Consider the following 15,180-nt stretch of genomic DNA (forward strand, 5'->3'; position numbering starts at 1 on the left):
TACTATGGGAAAAAATTAAGCAGAGTTAAGCCAGACAGTGTGGGAGAAAGAACTGATTCAATTTTTATATATGTTGGTTAGAGAATGCCTCACTAGCAGCAACTTGAAGAAAACGAGGGAGCAGGTCTGGCAGATATGAGAGAACTTTCTAGAACAGAAGGAAGAGATACTGCAAAGGTCCAGAGATGGGAGCATGCTTGTATTGTAGGAGAAACAACAAGAGACTGTTATTAGGGACTGAATGTTTATGTCCCCTGAAAATCCATGTGTTGAAACTTTACCTCCCAATGTGATGGTATTAGGAGGTGGGGCCTTTGGGAGGTCATTAGAATTAGGAGTAGGTGAATGAGGGTGGAGCCCTCAGGAACAGGATTAGTGCCTTTAAAAAGTCATGAGAGAGCTTGCTTCCCCTCTGCTCCCCGCCAAGTGAGGACATGATGAGAAGGTGGCACTCCGCAACCTGGAAGAGGGCCCTCACCAGAATTCAACCATGCTGCCACCAGGATCTTGAACTTCCCAGCCTTCAGAACTGTGAGAAATTAATTTCCGTTGTTTATGAACCACACAGTCTCTGGTACTCTGTTAGAGCTGCTCAGACTGACTCAGCTGGCGGGCAAGCCTGGAATGGAGTGAGCAGGTAGAGGTGCAGGGGATGCGGGCAAAGAGAACGGGGCTGGCTCCAGATCAAGGAGGTCTGTGGGTTAAGGACTCTGGCTTTTACTGAGTGAAATGAGACACCTCTCAGAAGTGTTAATCAGAGGAGTGACTTCTATGACATCATTTTTTTTTTTTGCGGTATGCGGGCCTCTCACTGCTGTGGCCTCTCCCGTTGCGGAGCACAGGCTCCGGACGCACAGGCTCAGCGGCCATGGCTCACGGGCCCAGCCTCTCTGCGGCATGTGGGATCTTCCCGGACCGGGGCACGAACCCATGTCCCCTGCATTGGCAGGCAGACTCTCAACCACTGAGCCACCAGGGAAGCCCTCTGTGACATATTTCTGAAGGATCACGCTGACCACTGTGTTGAAAATAAACTAGAGGTGATAGAGCAGAAGCAAGGAGACCAGTAAAAAGGCGACTGCAATAATTGTCAGGTTTCCTGAAAAAGAACCCAAGGCAAAGTTTGGCTTCAAATGCTTTTTCTGGGAGGTAAAACCTCAAAGTAGCAAAAGTGAAGGTAGTGAGGAAGGGAAGGAGGGAAAGCAAACAAAAGGCAGTGCTTTACTAAATGTCACAGCTTCACAAGAAAGCCCAGCCAACAGCGCTCTCAGAAGGCCTGGGTAAGACAGGCTGTCCTGGGGGAGGGACGCATCACAGGGGACAGAAGCCTTGCAGCGAAGACGCAACGTGGCCCAAGCAGCACGTCCCACACGCCCATCTGCACTTGGGCAGGGACACGGGTGGGGGAGGAAGGCGAGGCGGTGCCTCTGCTGAGCCCTCCCTCAGCCTTTCTCTTTGTGGTCTAGTCACCCCATGAGGGTGTCCAGGAACAGTACTCCTGTGTCCCCTCTAGTCGCAGACTACGACCACACTCACAACACTTCTGACACAAGATGTGTTTTTTCCCTACACGAAGCAGTTCTCTGTGACACCAGCAGGATGCCCACAGCTCAATTCAATTCTGACAGTATCTGCCTGAAGACAGCTACAGACCCCACCAGTTCCGGGCCCAGCCCCACAGGACTGCCCCACTTCAGACACCAGTTTCAAATAGGAAATCCCCAGGTTAACCACAACTTCTATCCAACTTAACTGCAAATCAGAGGTCCCCATGACCCCCCTCCTTGGATTTGATCATTTCTAGAACATCTCGTAAAACCCAGGGAAACACTTACTTAACGTTTACCAGTTTATTATATAATAAAGGATATTTTAAAGGATACAGATGATAGACAGCCAGATGAAGAGATACGTAGGGCAAGTTCTGGAAGGGTCCCGAGTGCCGGAGCTTCTGTTCTCACGGATTGGGGTGCACAGGCCTCCCAGCACGTGGATACCTTCACCAACCCAGAAGTCTACAAACCCTATACGTTTAGGATTTTTATGGAAGCTTTATCATGGAAACATGATCAGTCAGTGATAATCTCCAGCCCCTTTCTCTTTCCCAGAGGATGGGGGTAGGACTGAAAGTTCCAAGCTTCTAATTATCACTTGATCTTTCTGGTGACCAGTTCCCATTCTGAAGCCACCCAGGAGCCCAACAAGAGCCATCTCGTTAGTACAAAAGACATTCCTGTCACCCAGGGAATTCTAAGAGATTTAGGAGCTCTGTGTCAGGAACCAGAGTCAAAGACCAAATATTAGAACAAAAGATGCCCCTAGTGCTCTTATCACTGAGGAAATTACAAGGATTTTAGGAACTAGGTGTGTGTGTGTGTGTGTGTGTGTGTGTGTGTGTGTGTGTGTGTATTTTTCCCCCCTACTGCTTCACACGTATGACTCTCCCTTCCTCTCCACTTAGAGTCATGGTATCCAACCCCTCCAGACAGCTGCTGGAGCACCTAGATCCCAGGTCCACAGCCTGGTGCTTCATCTGAGTGCAGACACTGCAGAGAAACTGAGCATCCTGAGGATGAGAGCCAAGCCCCGACCCCCTGGCAGTGTTTCGGGATGAAGCAAGAGCAGGAGAATCGGGGGCAACACTGAACACGCAGCTCAGGGCCCAGGAGACTGATGAAACAGGACAGAGATGGGGTGGTACAGGTGAAGACGGAGAGGAAGGATGGAATTATAAATACGGCTTGAACGTAGAGCCTATGGAATTTGCTGATGTGAGTGAAAGAGAAGACACAGAGATGACTCCAAGACCTAGGGCTGGGCCGCTGGAAGAAGGGGGACGCCTGCCACTGGGATGAGGAAGGCCGCAAGGGGGGCACGTTTGGGAGGAGTAAGGAGAACAGGAGCTCAGTTGTGCACATCTTTAGAACAAAACAGGGATAGCGGGAACACTAACACATCCCGCCACGTAGAAAAACTACAGAGAAGCTTACTTTAGACTTAGTCAAAGCTGTCGATATAATCAGACAGCCCTAGCCCTTCTCATTCACCGGCATCTCCCCCCATCGGTGCCCTCTTGTTGCCCATCAGGCATTTCCCAAGACAGCTGAGGAACGCTATTACACAGGGTGCTAACGGTGCTCCCCTTTCTCGCTAAAACAAAAAGCACACCCTGCTCATATGCATGAGGAAGTGCTGTTTTAAGCCAAACAGCGTCTTTTTTGCAGGGCTTCTCAACATCTGGGATACATTAATGCGTCCTGAGAATGATTCAAGGGCCAAAGTCATGAGAAGTCTTCTGAACTTACTTAACCATCAAGGCACACCGATTAATTCCTCAGAAAACTGTTGCATAGGATATCAGCCAGGAAGTGGCAACTAATCCAAGAACTCATTTTAATCCTTATGTCACTTGGCTGGTATTATCTGATCAGTCCTTAGATCCCCTCCTCTCTCTATTTTCATGGCACAATGTTCTCTTGGTTCTACTTCTTGCTCTCTAATTTTCCTGCTCAGTTTCTCTCCTTGACTATTACAGTAAGTCCCCTACATACAAATCCTCAAGTTGCGAACCTTCAAACACGTGAACGTGCATTCGCATGTCCGATCACATAAGTTAGCTCACGTGTCTGGTGTACACTGTCATGTACGTGCATCTTCTATAAGTGGGTGTGCTTCTGTGTACTTTACTGTACAGTACTGTATAGAGTACAGTAGTGCAGTATCTTTATTTCAAGCCCAGGATGTCTGGAAGCAAGCGTAAAAGCAGAGGTGATGTAGCTGATATCGCTAGGAAGCGCCAAGCGATAACAATGGAAACTGTACTGTAAGATTAAAAATGTTTTCTTTATCTTTTGCATTTGTTCTTTATGTATTATTTGTGTGAAAAGTATTATAAACCTATTATAGTACTATATAGCCGATTGCGTTAGTTGGGTACTAGGCTAACTTTGTTGGACTTAACGAACATGCTCTAGGAACCGAACTCGTTCCTATGTAGGGGACTTCCTGTATTTATCTACCTAGCCACAAAAAAACAGCACCCTCGGTGTTCCATCTTGTTGGTCCTCTTCTCTGTACACTCGCATATACAGAGAAATAAATCCCCGTCTCCAGTCCTCTCTCCCTCAGCCCAAAATGCACAATTTCCATGGGTCCCAAGGAAAACTCAAACTCTGTAACTCTGAAATGGAACCTATTATTTCTCCCCAACCTTGACTGTACCATCTGTCAAATCATCCAAGTCAGAAGTCTGGGTACCTAACATCCCAATAACTACCAGGTTTTGCTGCCTTTCAGATCTTGTATATCTTGTGAGTAAAAGTCTTCTCCATTTATTGGCTCTGCCTACATTCATCATCTCTCAACAATCACCTCCTAACTGACCACCTTGCCTCTAATCGCCTCACCCCTCCTGTGGTCATAGGGTAAAATTTCTAGAACATAACCCCAACAGGTTCATTAATCTTCCTTCACTAATCAGACTTAGAAGATAAAAATCCAAGCACCTTTTCAGGTTATACATGGCATTTCATGATTTGGTAGCCTGTAAACACCTTCTACTGTCTTGGAGCATTTATATTGCAATAATATCTTAATACTTGTATGTATCCACATAGACCATGCTATTTCATGCCTGTGTGTCTGTACAGAATTCTCCTTTTGTCTGGTACATACTTCCCCTTTTTTACTCTCTGGAAAACTCCCAATCATCCTTCAAAATCCTGCTTGGTAAAAATATCATAACAAAATTGAACCACAAACGCCAATTATAAAAAAGAATATACCAATGGAAACATACACAAGCCACAAAATTAACGCAAATAACAAGCATATGAAAATGTTCAACTTCCTAAGTAACATCATCAGTACTATTTATATATTATGTACCAGGAACTATACTAGCTCTATGTATACATTGTTTCATTAAATCCTAACAAGCCTATAAAGTTAGTATTGTTATCCCAATTTTATCAATAAGGGAATCCAACACAACTACGAGAAAAAAGCTAGTTACAATTAATGTGGGAATAAGAAAAGGAACGAAGATTTACTGAGTACCCACATTACTTTTCATTCATCAACTGTTTCATTTTACATTCATAATACCCTATGAGGAGGTATTATATCCATCTCACATACAGGGTGCCTGGGCCCAGAAAGTTGAATAATTTTCCAATACTTAGACAGCTGGTACGTGGCAGACCTGTCTTATTCCTAGATAATGGCATTAATTTTATCACTCAGAGAGACACACGGAGTATTTCAGAAAACACTGGGACAGGTGCCACGAAAACGAACATGAAGTGGATCCAGGCTAGGAAATCTGTTCTCTAGTAGAGAAGGTAAGCTTCCTAGGGAGTCAACAGGGCAAAACGGAATACTCCACTCTCTTCAATGCCCTTCTCTTTTACTCTTCATTTTCATTCCGTATCATCTATAGTAGCTGTAAATGATTCTTTCCTTCACCAACTTATTCCTGTATAATTCAAATCTAGTCTGAAAGCTCTTTGACAGCTTCAAACATTTAATAATCAGGTTCTTCTAAAGGCCATTTTTAACAACATATAATAACGTTATGACTTCTGAGAATAGTGGCCCACGTGGACTGAGCACTTCCTGTGTTCCAAGCTCTAGTTACTGCTTCATTTTTATTCATTCACAATCCTCACAATTCCCCTTCGAGGTAGGTGTTATTATTATCCTCTTAAAGAAGAGGACACTGAGGCACCGAAAGCTTCATTCTTCCCCAAGGCCACACAGCTAGCAAGCCCTTCTGACGACAGAACTGCGCTCCTAATGAGAGGCCCCTCCTTGAGCCGCTCCTACGTAAACACTGTCCACTGTTACTCTCCCATGGAGCCAAATAACAATGACTTAAGACCAAGCTGCTGTAAAAACAAGCTATCCAATTTCAAATGACTGGACACTACCAAATGACTGCCAGAAAGAGTTGAAGTACCAAATATTAAAAAGAATGATTTGCAAAATTTTTAAAAACTATAATACCTGAAGGATTCCTAAAAGCAGTCGGCAATGTTAATGTAAAATGGGAGGCATTTACTGCTGTTTCCTCCAAGTGAGTGGTTTCTATTCACTCTAAACTCCTCCCCTATCCTATCCTTTTGCTCTCTTCAGTGGACTTCTTAGTTGACTTCTCCAACTGGCTAATTTGGGAAGAATAAACTGGCCAGGGCTGCTCAGAACCCCCCTCCTCTCGGGAATGCGCTACCCACAGGGAACACACATTCTGCTTGCTTCTCCAGCTGTGCCCGGAAGGTAAGCTGCCGACTTCTCTGGCTGAACATGAGCTGACCCCCTTGGCCTTCTCACTTAGCTACATGCTCCAACTCAGCCTTTATTCGTAATAAAATCATATAGATTTTGATTTCCTATTTGCCTTATTCTTCTGTTTTGTTTCTGTTTTTGTTCAGAATTAAGAAGAGGGGTACTATTTATTGAGCTCCCTAAAAAAACCCAATAGATAGGTCCTAACACAGAGTAAACTGGTCATCTATTCATTAACATGGGAGAAGTAATTTGATGTGTAGAATATAGTACCGTAAGTCCGCTACATATGAACGAGTTCCATTCCGAGAGCACATTTGTAAGTCTAATTTGTTAATAAGTCCAGCAAAGTTAGTCTACGTACCCCCCTAACACAATCGGCCATATGGTACCATACTGTAATAGGTTTATAATACTTTTCACACAAATAATACATAACAAACACACACAAAAAATAAAGACAACATTTTTAATCTTACAGTACAGTTTCCATTGTTATCGCTCGGCGCTTCTTAGCAGTACCAGCTACAACACCGCTGCTTCCACACTTGCTTCCAGACATCCTGGGCCCGAAATAAAGATACTGCACTACTGTACTCTATACAGTACTGTACAGTAAAGTACACAAAAGCACAACCACTTGTAGAGGATGCACACACGTGACAATGTACGCCAGAGATGTGAACTAACTTACCTGATTGGACATGTGAATGCAAGCTTGCACCTTTGAAGGTTTGTAGGCAGAGGACTTACTGTAATAAATACTCTGCAGTGAAGTATGCATTCATTTTTCATCACATAAAAGAAAGGTAATTCTGTCATCCAATGGAAAGTTGGGATGCTCCTCTCTGAATACAAAAAATTCATTCTACATATTTCTTCCTTGTATTTCAAGTTCAGAGAAAAAACAATCTAATAACTCCCATAGATACCAAACAACAAATGATACATATTTTTAAATGGGACACATTTTTGCCTTGCTTTACTTTAAACCTGACAGTAAGTCATACAAGAATAACTGTGGGAAAATAGGCATAAAGAGGACATTTTTACAACCTCAAAGGATAAATATAAGAGAAAAAAAGTTAAGCAGTTCAAATTTCAACCCCTTACAACTGGTGTTTCAAAACTACCCCTGGTGACATTCAGCTCTACATTTCATCATAATGTACTTATCCCATTCAGTTATAAGCACACCAAATCACAAAGGAGTTTGGTAGAATCCCAAGCTGGAATATAAGTCATTGAGAAATAAAGACAAAAGAGATTTAGAAAATGAATAACTATGATAGGCCTATCCTTTTAACAGAAAATATTAAGGCTGGGTAACTCTTACTATATATGAATAAGTATTATGTGGCTAAAACTCAAAACCAACACCTTGAAAGACCTCTCAAAATTATTTGGGAGGGCAAGACGTTTTGCTTTTAAGGCTGTCCCAATAGTTGACTAGATATATAATAGTAATCAGCTAGAGCTTTCCTTTATTCACCACCTTTTATTTTTTATATTTATATATATATATAAAATATATATATTTTATATATATAATATATATTATATATATATTTTATATATAAATATATATATCATATATATATTTATATATATAAATATATATATTTATATTTTATATATATAAAAATCTCATTATATTTTATGAGAAAAGCAGATTTTTATTTGGTAACCATTCATATCTGCAGGTGTCTTTGCAGGTTCCACTGCTATTTAACTCATGAAACTACTATTTCCACTACTTTCTGAAAAATGTTTTCACTTGGAAGATTCTCTAGCCAAAACTCTACAGGCTATGCAGGCATAAATAATATCAAAGTGGTAATAAGTGGTTCCTGTACAGGGGCAAATATGTATTAAAGAATGCAATGACATTTACTATGCTTGTGGCCATCTAGAATCTTTGCCTATGTTTCCTGTTGTTCAAAATTTTGCCACTTTACGAGTCTCTTCTTCCCAAAACTGAAGTCAGAACTCACTCTCCCAGCTTTCTTAGTCTGGCAATGGGATCTAATGGCCACCAACCAACTGCATTCTCACCTAACTTCAATTCAGAAATAGCAATGTAAGAAAGCAAATGAGAAAACTCATCTTTTTTGGTAAGAGAGGTGGTAAAGATGCCCCTTTCAGGGCAAAAGTGTGACAGCACTTCTCACCTCCAGTCCCCAGCATTACTGGTGGAAGCTGTGATGTCAGTACGAGGACTCGTGGGGCCGGTGCCCGGAATGTGGATCGAGTGGTGCTCCCATTCTCTTGACCTGTTTGTTGGGTGTCCTGTAAATTCTGTGGGCTTCCAAATGCCCTTTAAAAATTTTTTTTCTGCTGATGTTAGCTAGAGAGTGGATTCTGTGGTTTGCAACTACGAATTTTGTATCATACAAAAATTTGGACTAAGCAAACTATGGTTTTACCAACGTGACGGTAGAGTGAATACCAATTCAATAATAAACTCAATAGTCCGCTACAGAGAAACCCGTCACAAGTGTGCTTCTGTGCTACAGGTGGTACAGGAACAAAGAAAAATACCACAGAACGAGGACTAAGTTAACACATGGACATGCAGATATAAAATAAAGTTAAAAGAAACTTAGAAGATACAGAAGCATCTATGTAGTTACTGCAACAATACAATAGCATACTGCATATACAGCTAAGGATGAAAAATGTTTATTGATGTATTAAAAGGTCTATTGGGTTTGAAGAAAATCTGTCATGCTGCCAAAGAAATTAAATATACCTTTGATAACTACCAGAATTCAGTTATGTGAGAGAAAATATTTATAAATCATATACCTCATAAAAGATCAACATCCAGAATATATACAGAACTCACACAACAGAACAACAAAAAAGACCCAATTCCAAAATGAGTAGAGGACTTAGATATTTCTGCAAAGAAGATACACAAATGGCGAATAAGCACATGAAAACATGTTCAACTTCCTTAGTTATTAGGGAAAATGGAAATCAAAGCACAATGGGATATTTTTTCACACCCATTAGGATGACTATTATCAAAAAAAAACAGAAAAAGGGAATAACAAGTCAAGAATGTGGAAATAAAGAAATTGGAACCTTCATGCATTGCCCTTGGGAATATAAAATTATGCAGCCCCTAAAGAAGACAATTTACTGGTTCTTCAAAAAGTTAAACACAGAGCTACCATATGATCCAGCAATTCTACTCCTCGGTATATATTCAAAAGAACTAAAAACAGGGACTCAGACACATACATATAAACCAATGTTCACAGCAGTATTATTCACAATAGCCAACGGGTGGAAACAACCCACGGGTCCATCAACAGATGAATGGATAAGCAAAATATGGTATATGCATATAATGGACAATTATTCAACCATAAAAAGGAATGAAGTACTGATACATACTACAACATGCATGAACCTTGAAAACATCACACTAAGTGAAATAAGCCAGACACAAAAGGACAAATATTGTATATTGCAGTTATAGAAGGTACCCAGTAAAGACAAATTGGCAGAGACAAAGCAGAATGGTGGTTACCGGGGGCTGGGGGAGAGGAGATGGGGAGTTGTTATTTAGAGAATAGAGTTCCTGTTTTGGGGACGATGAAAAAGTTCTGGAAACAGACAACAGTGATGACTGTACAACGCTGTGAACGTAGTACTTAAGCTACCGAATACGCTGGAAAATGGTTAAAACGGCACATTTTGTTATGCATATTCTACTGCAGAAAAAATTCAGTCATAAACCGTATCTGGAAATTTGCCGAAGTTTAAATTCAGTATTATTCCTGTTGGCTGCTTCTTATTATTTAAGATATAGATTCAATTAGTGGATCTAACTAGAAAAATGGCAACATAGATAGCATGGTTAAGAGGTCGGGTTAAGAGACCTAGGTTACGGGGACTTCCCTGGTGGTCCAGTGGTTAAGACTCTGGCTTCAACTAAGATCTCACATGCCACGTGGGCAAATTAAAAACTTTTTTTAATTAAAAAAAAAAGAGAGACCTAGGTTATAATACTGGCTCTACCGTTAACTAGCTTATGACATACTTAAAGCAGGGCCTGACGTAATTGTTGCAGTTAATCGGCATTGCTATTAGTTTGTATTATTATATAAAAAACCCCATGGAAAACAGCAATGCATTTTATTACAGAAACATTTTAAACTTTGGCACATCAAATAAATGAACATTGGGGCTTCCCTGGTGGCGCAGTGGTTGAGAGTCCGCCTGCCGATGCAGGGGACACGGGTTCGTGCCCCGGTCCGGGAAGATCCCACATGCCGCGGAGCGGCTGGGCCCGTGGGCCATGGCCGCTGAGCCTGCGCATCCGGAGCCTGTGCTCCGCAACGGGAGAGGCCACAACAGTGAGAGGCCCGCGTAACCCAAAAATAATAATAATAATAATAAAATAAATGAACATTGGAAGAGAAGCGTGCAGGGTGATTAAGACGCAACATCCCTAGTACGTACGTCGACCTCAAACCAAAAGATGAGAGTCCAGGTAGAGAGGCAGCAGGAAGCCTACTCTGGATCACAGGGTCAGTCAAGGCAGGCTCCTCTGAACTAAGCCATGGAAGATGAAATGCAGCTGCAGTGGAAAAGTCTACAGTTAAAGCACTCTGGGTGGAGACAACAGCACAAGCAAAGGCCAGAACGTAACAGGAACTTTGAGAGTTTGAGAAACACAGAGAAAGGAGACCTGCAAGCCTGGAAAAGAGAAGCAGGGGAGAGATAAGGTCGAAGAGGTGGACAGAAGCCAGATCTCACAGGCCTACTAAGAAGAGGGGGCTGTGATTCTAACCTCAGAGGGAAACCACTGAAGCAGAGTCACACGATCCAGTTTACTGGGTAAGAGATCACTTTGTTGCTATGTGGAGAAAGGATGGAGTAGGAAAGCAGAGTGGAAGCAGTTGGGAAGGAAGCAGGGGAGCAGTTGGGAAACTAGTTTTAATAATTTAAGTGAAAGATGATATAGCTTAGATTCGAGATGGTAGCAATAGTAATAGAAATATGTGTACAAATTCAAGTTGCATTGGCTAGTATGAGGGAAAATATCTAACTAATTAACCCCCCAAAAGATGCAGATTAAAATTATACAATTTCCCCTATCAAATTCACAAAGGTTAAAAATGGGTAATACAAACCCTGAGGAATATGTAGTGTGAGGAGGCACTCAGAAACCTCCGAGAAGCAGTTTGCTACGTTATCAAAAGTCTTTAAAAATTCTCATAATTTTTGACTTAGTACCTAGCACTCAGTCTTTTATTAATTAATTTGACTTCTAGAAAACACACTAAAGAGAAAAATCAAGGTTTATGCTGAATAATTAATTGCAGCACATTTATACTTGCAAAAAACTGGGGGGAAATATCGAACATTCAACACTTAAGGAGTAGCTGAATTATAGCTTGTGATAAAGCACTACATCACCATTAAAATCGTGTTCATTAAGGGGTTTCAAGATATGGAGAAAATGCTGACATTATACAATCCTAGAAAATTAACTAAGAGAGCAAATAATGTTAAAGTTTTGTTTTGTTTTCCTGCTGGTAAATTTTGGTATGCGAACTGAACATAGAGAGCCATCAAATAATTGGTAGGCAAGAAAAATTTAATAATCACTAACCTCTTCTAGAATCAAAACTCAATATATATGCTCAGAAAATGTATGTGCTCAACTCATTACATACTGTCCGTATCTTACGGTATTGGTCTCTTGTTATCTTTGGTACTAAAAAAAAGGAAGCAGGGAAGTTTCAGTTTTGCGGTTGTCATAGTAATTTAAGAATAAACATGTGCGTTCCAAATCTATTTGTCACTCTATACCGCCAGTGCCTAGCACAGTACCTGGAACATAAGAGGAGCTCAATAAATATTTTTGAGTGAATGTCACTGAAAATAAACCTTGCAGTTCCAACTTAGGACCAAAGAAATTTTAAAACCTCAACATGGAAAAGATACATAAAATCGTGACAATACTTTATAATATTGTGAGTGGCTACAAGGTACCAGGCATTATTAAAGGTTTTACCCACTTTTTCTTTAATCCTCATAATTCTCCATCTCTGAATTACTTTTCACGTTGTGAAACTAGGAAACAGGCTCAAAAATGTTAAGGTCACACTGCAACTAAGTTTGAACTCAGGGCTTCTGGCGCCTAAATGTACCCAGACATGAAGTAACAAGACAAGATGTTTCTTTTCAATGATCAGAACTGACCGGGATTTTCCTCCAGGCTTCCCCTACAGTTCTGCTGAGTGTTCACTAACTTCTATGTGGCACTGTAGTTATCCCGTTGAAGATTCGTCCCTCACCTGCAGAACCCAGCCCAGTGACCTCCCCTCCCCCGCTGTGACCTCCTCGAGGGTGAAGGACCTAGTTTCCACGCCGCTGGTGACAGCCATACCGAATTGGGGATTGGCACAGGGCAGGGGGCTCACCCCTCCCCCTTTGGCGGTACCGTTTTGGTTTGACTTTACATCCAAGCCTTGTGGATCTGGACTCACAAACTGGGTCCTGGCAGGTGCCCCGCCCGCCCTTCGGACCAGGCTCGCGGCGGGAGGGAGGGAGTCTCCGCCCGCAGGGGCGGCTGGGGCGCCGAGCCGACGGCTTCTATGACAACCGAGCAACTCCCCCGCGCGCGCGCACACACACACACGCGCGCGCGCACACACACACACACACACTCACACACTCACACACACATACACAGTTTCCCCTGCAGTCTCCGCCCCTAGTGTCTCGCCGCTCCGCCCCTCCCAGGAGCCCGAACTCTGACCACCAACAACGCGCGAGGAAGGAGGCGCCCTGTGCCCTCTTACCTCTCAGCGCCTGGTGCATACCCCCAATGCCGCTGTACAGCTCCAGGACCCGCAGGGGCTCCATCCCCACGCCGCCGCCGCCGCCGCCGCCGCCGCCGTCGCCTCGGAACTAGGCCTGCCGGTCCCGTGGCTCCTCCTTCCCCCCGGCAGCGCCGCTCCCTCGCCTTTGGTTCCGCCGCTTTTCAGTACCACCCCCCCCCCCCGCCCCCTCCTCTTAAAAGCTCAGGCTCACGGCTTCTGAGGACAGCGCGGGGCCCGGGGCTGGCAGAGATTAGCAGGTGGAGAAAGGGCCGAAAGCACCAAGGCCTCCCAAGTGAATGGCAGCCACTCCTTGGCCTGATTTACGCTCCATCTTCCTTTTAAGGTGTATTCAGGAGCCTTGGGAGGGAAAAAGAAAATCTGGGGCTCAGTAGAGGGGCGAAATCTGCCTTTGCCTCAAAGTGAATTAACACGGGTTAGAATCCAGAAAAACTTATTTTTCAGGCATGCTGCTCTTCTGTCCCTTGGAAGCCTAAAGCGTCCAAACCTTTCTTCCATTAGCCTTGAGCACGTACCGCCTGGTGTTGGGCCTTAGCTTGAGTGATGGAGATAAATCAGCCTCTCGCCCAGCGAAGGTGCCACAGTTACAAGTGCAGAAGTCAGCACACGTGCCCCAGAGATCCGGTGTGAACTAACACAGAGGACGCCTGCTTAATTGTTAGCGAGGTTCATTCTGTTTTAGCTTGGAAAATACCCCCAAGATTGGATATGCTGTTCATAAAACTATTTAAGTTACCAAATGCAAGTACATGTGCCTGACGCACAGTGAGGCCAAATGATACTGAAACGTCTGAGTTGGCAGCAGAGAAAGGTTTATTGCAGGGTGAATCAAGAATAGGTAGCTCGTGCTCAAAAACCCAGAACTCTCCAAAGGATTGTAGCAAAGCCTTTGTAAGGGCCAGGTGAGGGAGGGCTGTCCCAGGGTATGTGATCAGCTCGTGCACAGTTCTCTGATTGGTTGATGGTGATCAATCCTTAGGTGCCAGAAGGTCTGGAGCTAATGCTCTTGATCATCAAGTAGTTAATTTCTTCCATTTGGTAGTGGTTTTAGCATCTGAAAGACTCAGGAAATATGCATCAGATACAAATTATCCGGGTACTTCAGAGAGGAACTAAAGCAGAAGCTATGGGGGAGGGGGTCTGTCCCAGGAAGGCCCCATAGTGTCCTGCTCGGTTACAATTATGGCCTTCCAAGTGCTGGGGCCTTGCTTCTCCAAGATGATCCACTGACCAAATTGTTAGAAGCTGGATTACAAACTAAGAAAACGTGGTCATACCCAGGAGAAGAAATGGTCTCATTGTGAACTGGTTTTCTATTGTTCCGGTTACCACCACACGTCCACTTTTTTTTTTTTGGCCTCTTGGCATGTGGGACCTTAGTTCCCCAACCAGGGTTTAAACCCAGGCCCCCTGCATTGGAAGCGCAGAGTCTTAACCACTGGACCACCGGGGAAGTCCCACACGTGTTCACTTTTGTTAGGAGAAATTGTGGAGTACCACTTGTAATAATAACTGATAGAAACATTCACATGTGCTAATGTAATGCTGTTAACAAATAAAAGTATGCCTACTGTGTCTCCATTATGGAACTGACTGATCCATTTTGATGTGTCCTGTGAAATTTTTTAACAGTAAATGTGTATTGGCCTTTGAATGTTTTTTTTGTTTTTTTGTTTTGGGGGGTTTCTTTTGGCTGCATTGGGTCTTTGTTGCTGCGCACGGCTTTCTCTAGTTGTGGTGAGCGGGGGCTACTCTTTGTTGCGGTGCATGGGCTTCAGCAGTTGTGGCATGTGGGCTCAGCAGTTGTGGGGCACAGACTTAGTTGCTCCGGGCATGTGGGATCTTCCCAGACCAGGGCTTGAACCCGTGTCTCCTTCATAGACAGACGGATTCTTAACCACTGTGCCACCGGGGAAGTCCCTGAATGTTTTTTTATTGGTCACTTATTTCAGATAAGAGGGGTGGTGTGTAGAAAGATACCAGAGAAGGGAGTCTTAACCCTGGCATTGCCAGTAACCAGTTGTGTGCC

At 43.3% G+C, this 15,180-nt stretch overlaps 1 protein-coding gene across 3 annotated transcripts in view; it reads right to left on the minus strand.

Moving 5' to 3' along the window:
• TRDMT1 (tRNA aspartic acid methyltransferase 1) overlaps positions 1 to 13,511 on the minus strand; it is a 77,541-nt gene extending 64,030 nt beyond the window's left edge. For all 3 annotated transcript variants that reach the window (XR_013827129.1, XM_079913329.1, XM_079913330.1), the window contains exon 1: positions 13,113 to 13,511. Coding sequence is in view for 2 of the 3 variants with exons in the window: in XM_079913329.1 (XP_079769455.1) it covers positions 13,113 to 13,176 (64 nt within the window). In the remaining variant the exon portion in view is untranslated. The remainder of the gene's footprint in view (positions 1 to 13,112) is intronic.
• Between the last annotated feature and the right edge of the window lie 1,669 nt (positions 13,512 to 15,180).

This window comes from Stenella coeruleoalba, assembly GCF_951394435.1.
Source record: "Stenella coeruleoalba genome assembly, chromosome: 2".
NCBI classification, from domain to species: Eukaryota; Metazoa; Chordata; class Mammalia; order Artiodactyla; family Delphinidae; genus Stenella; species Stenella coeruleoalba.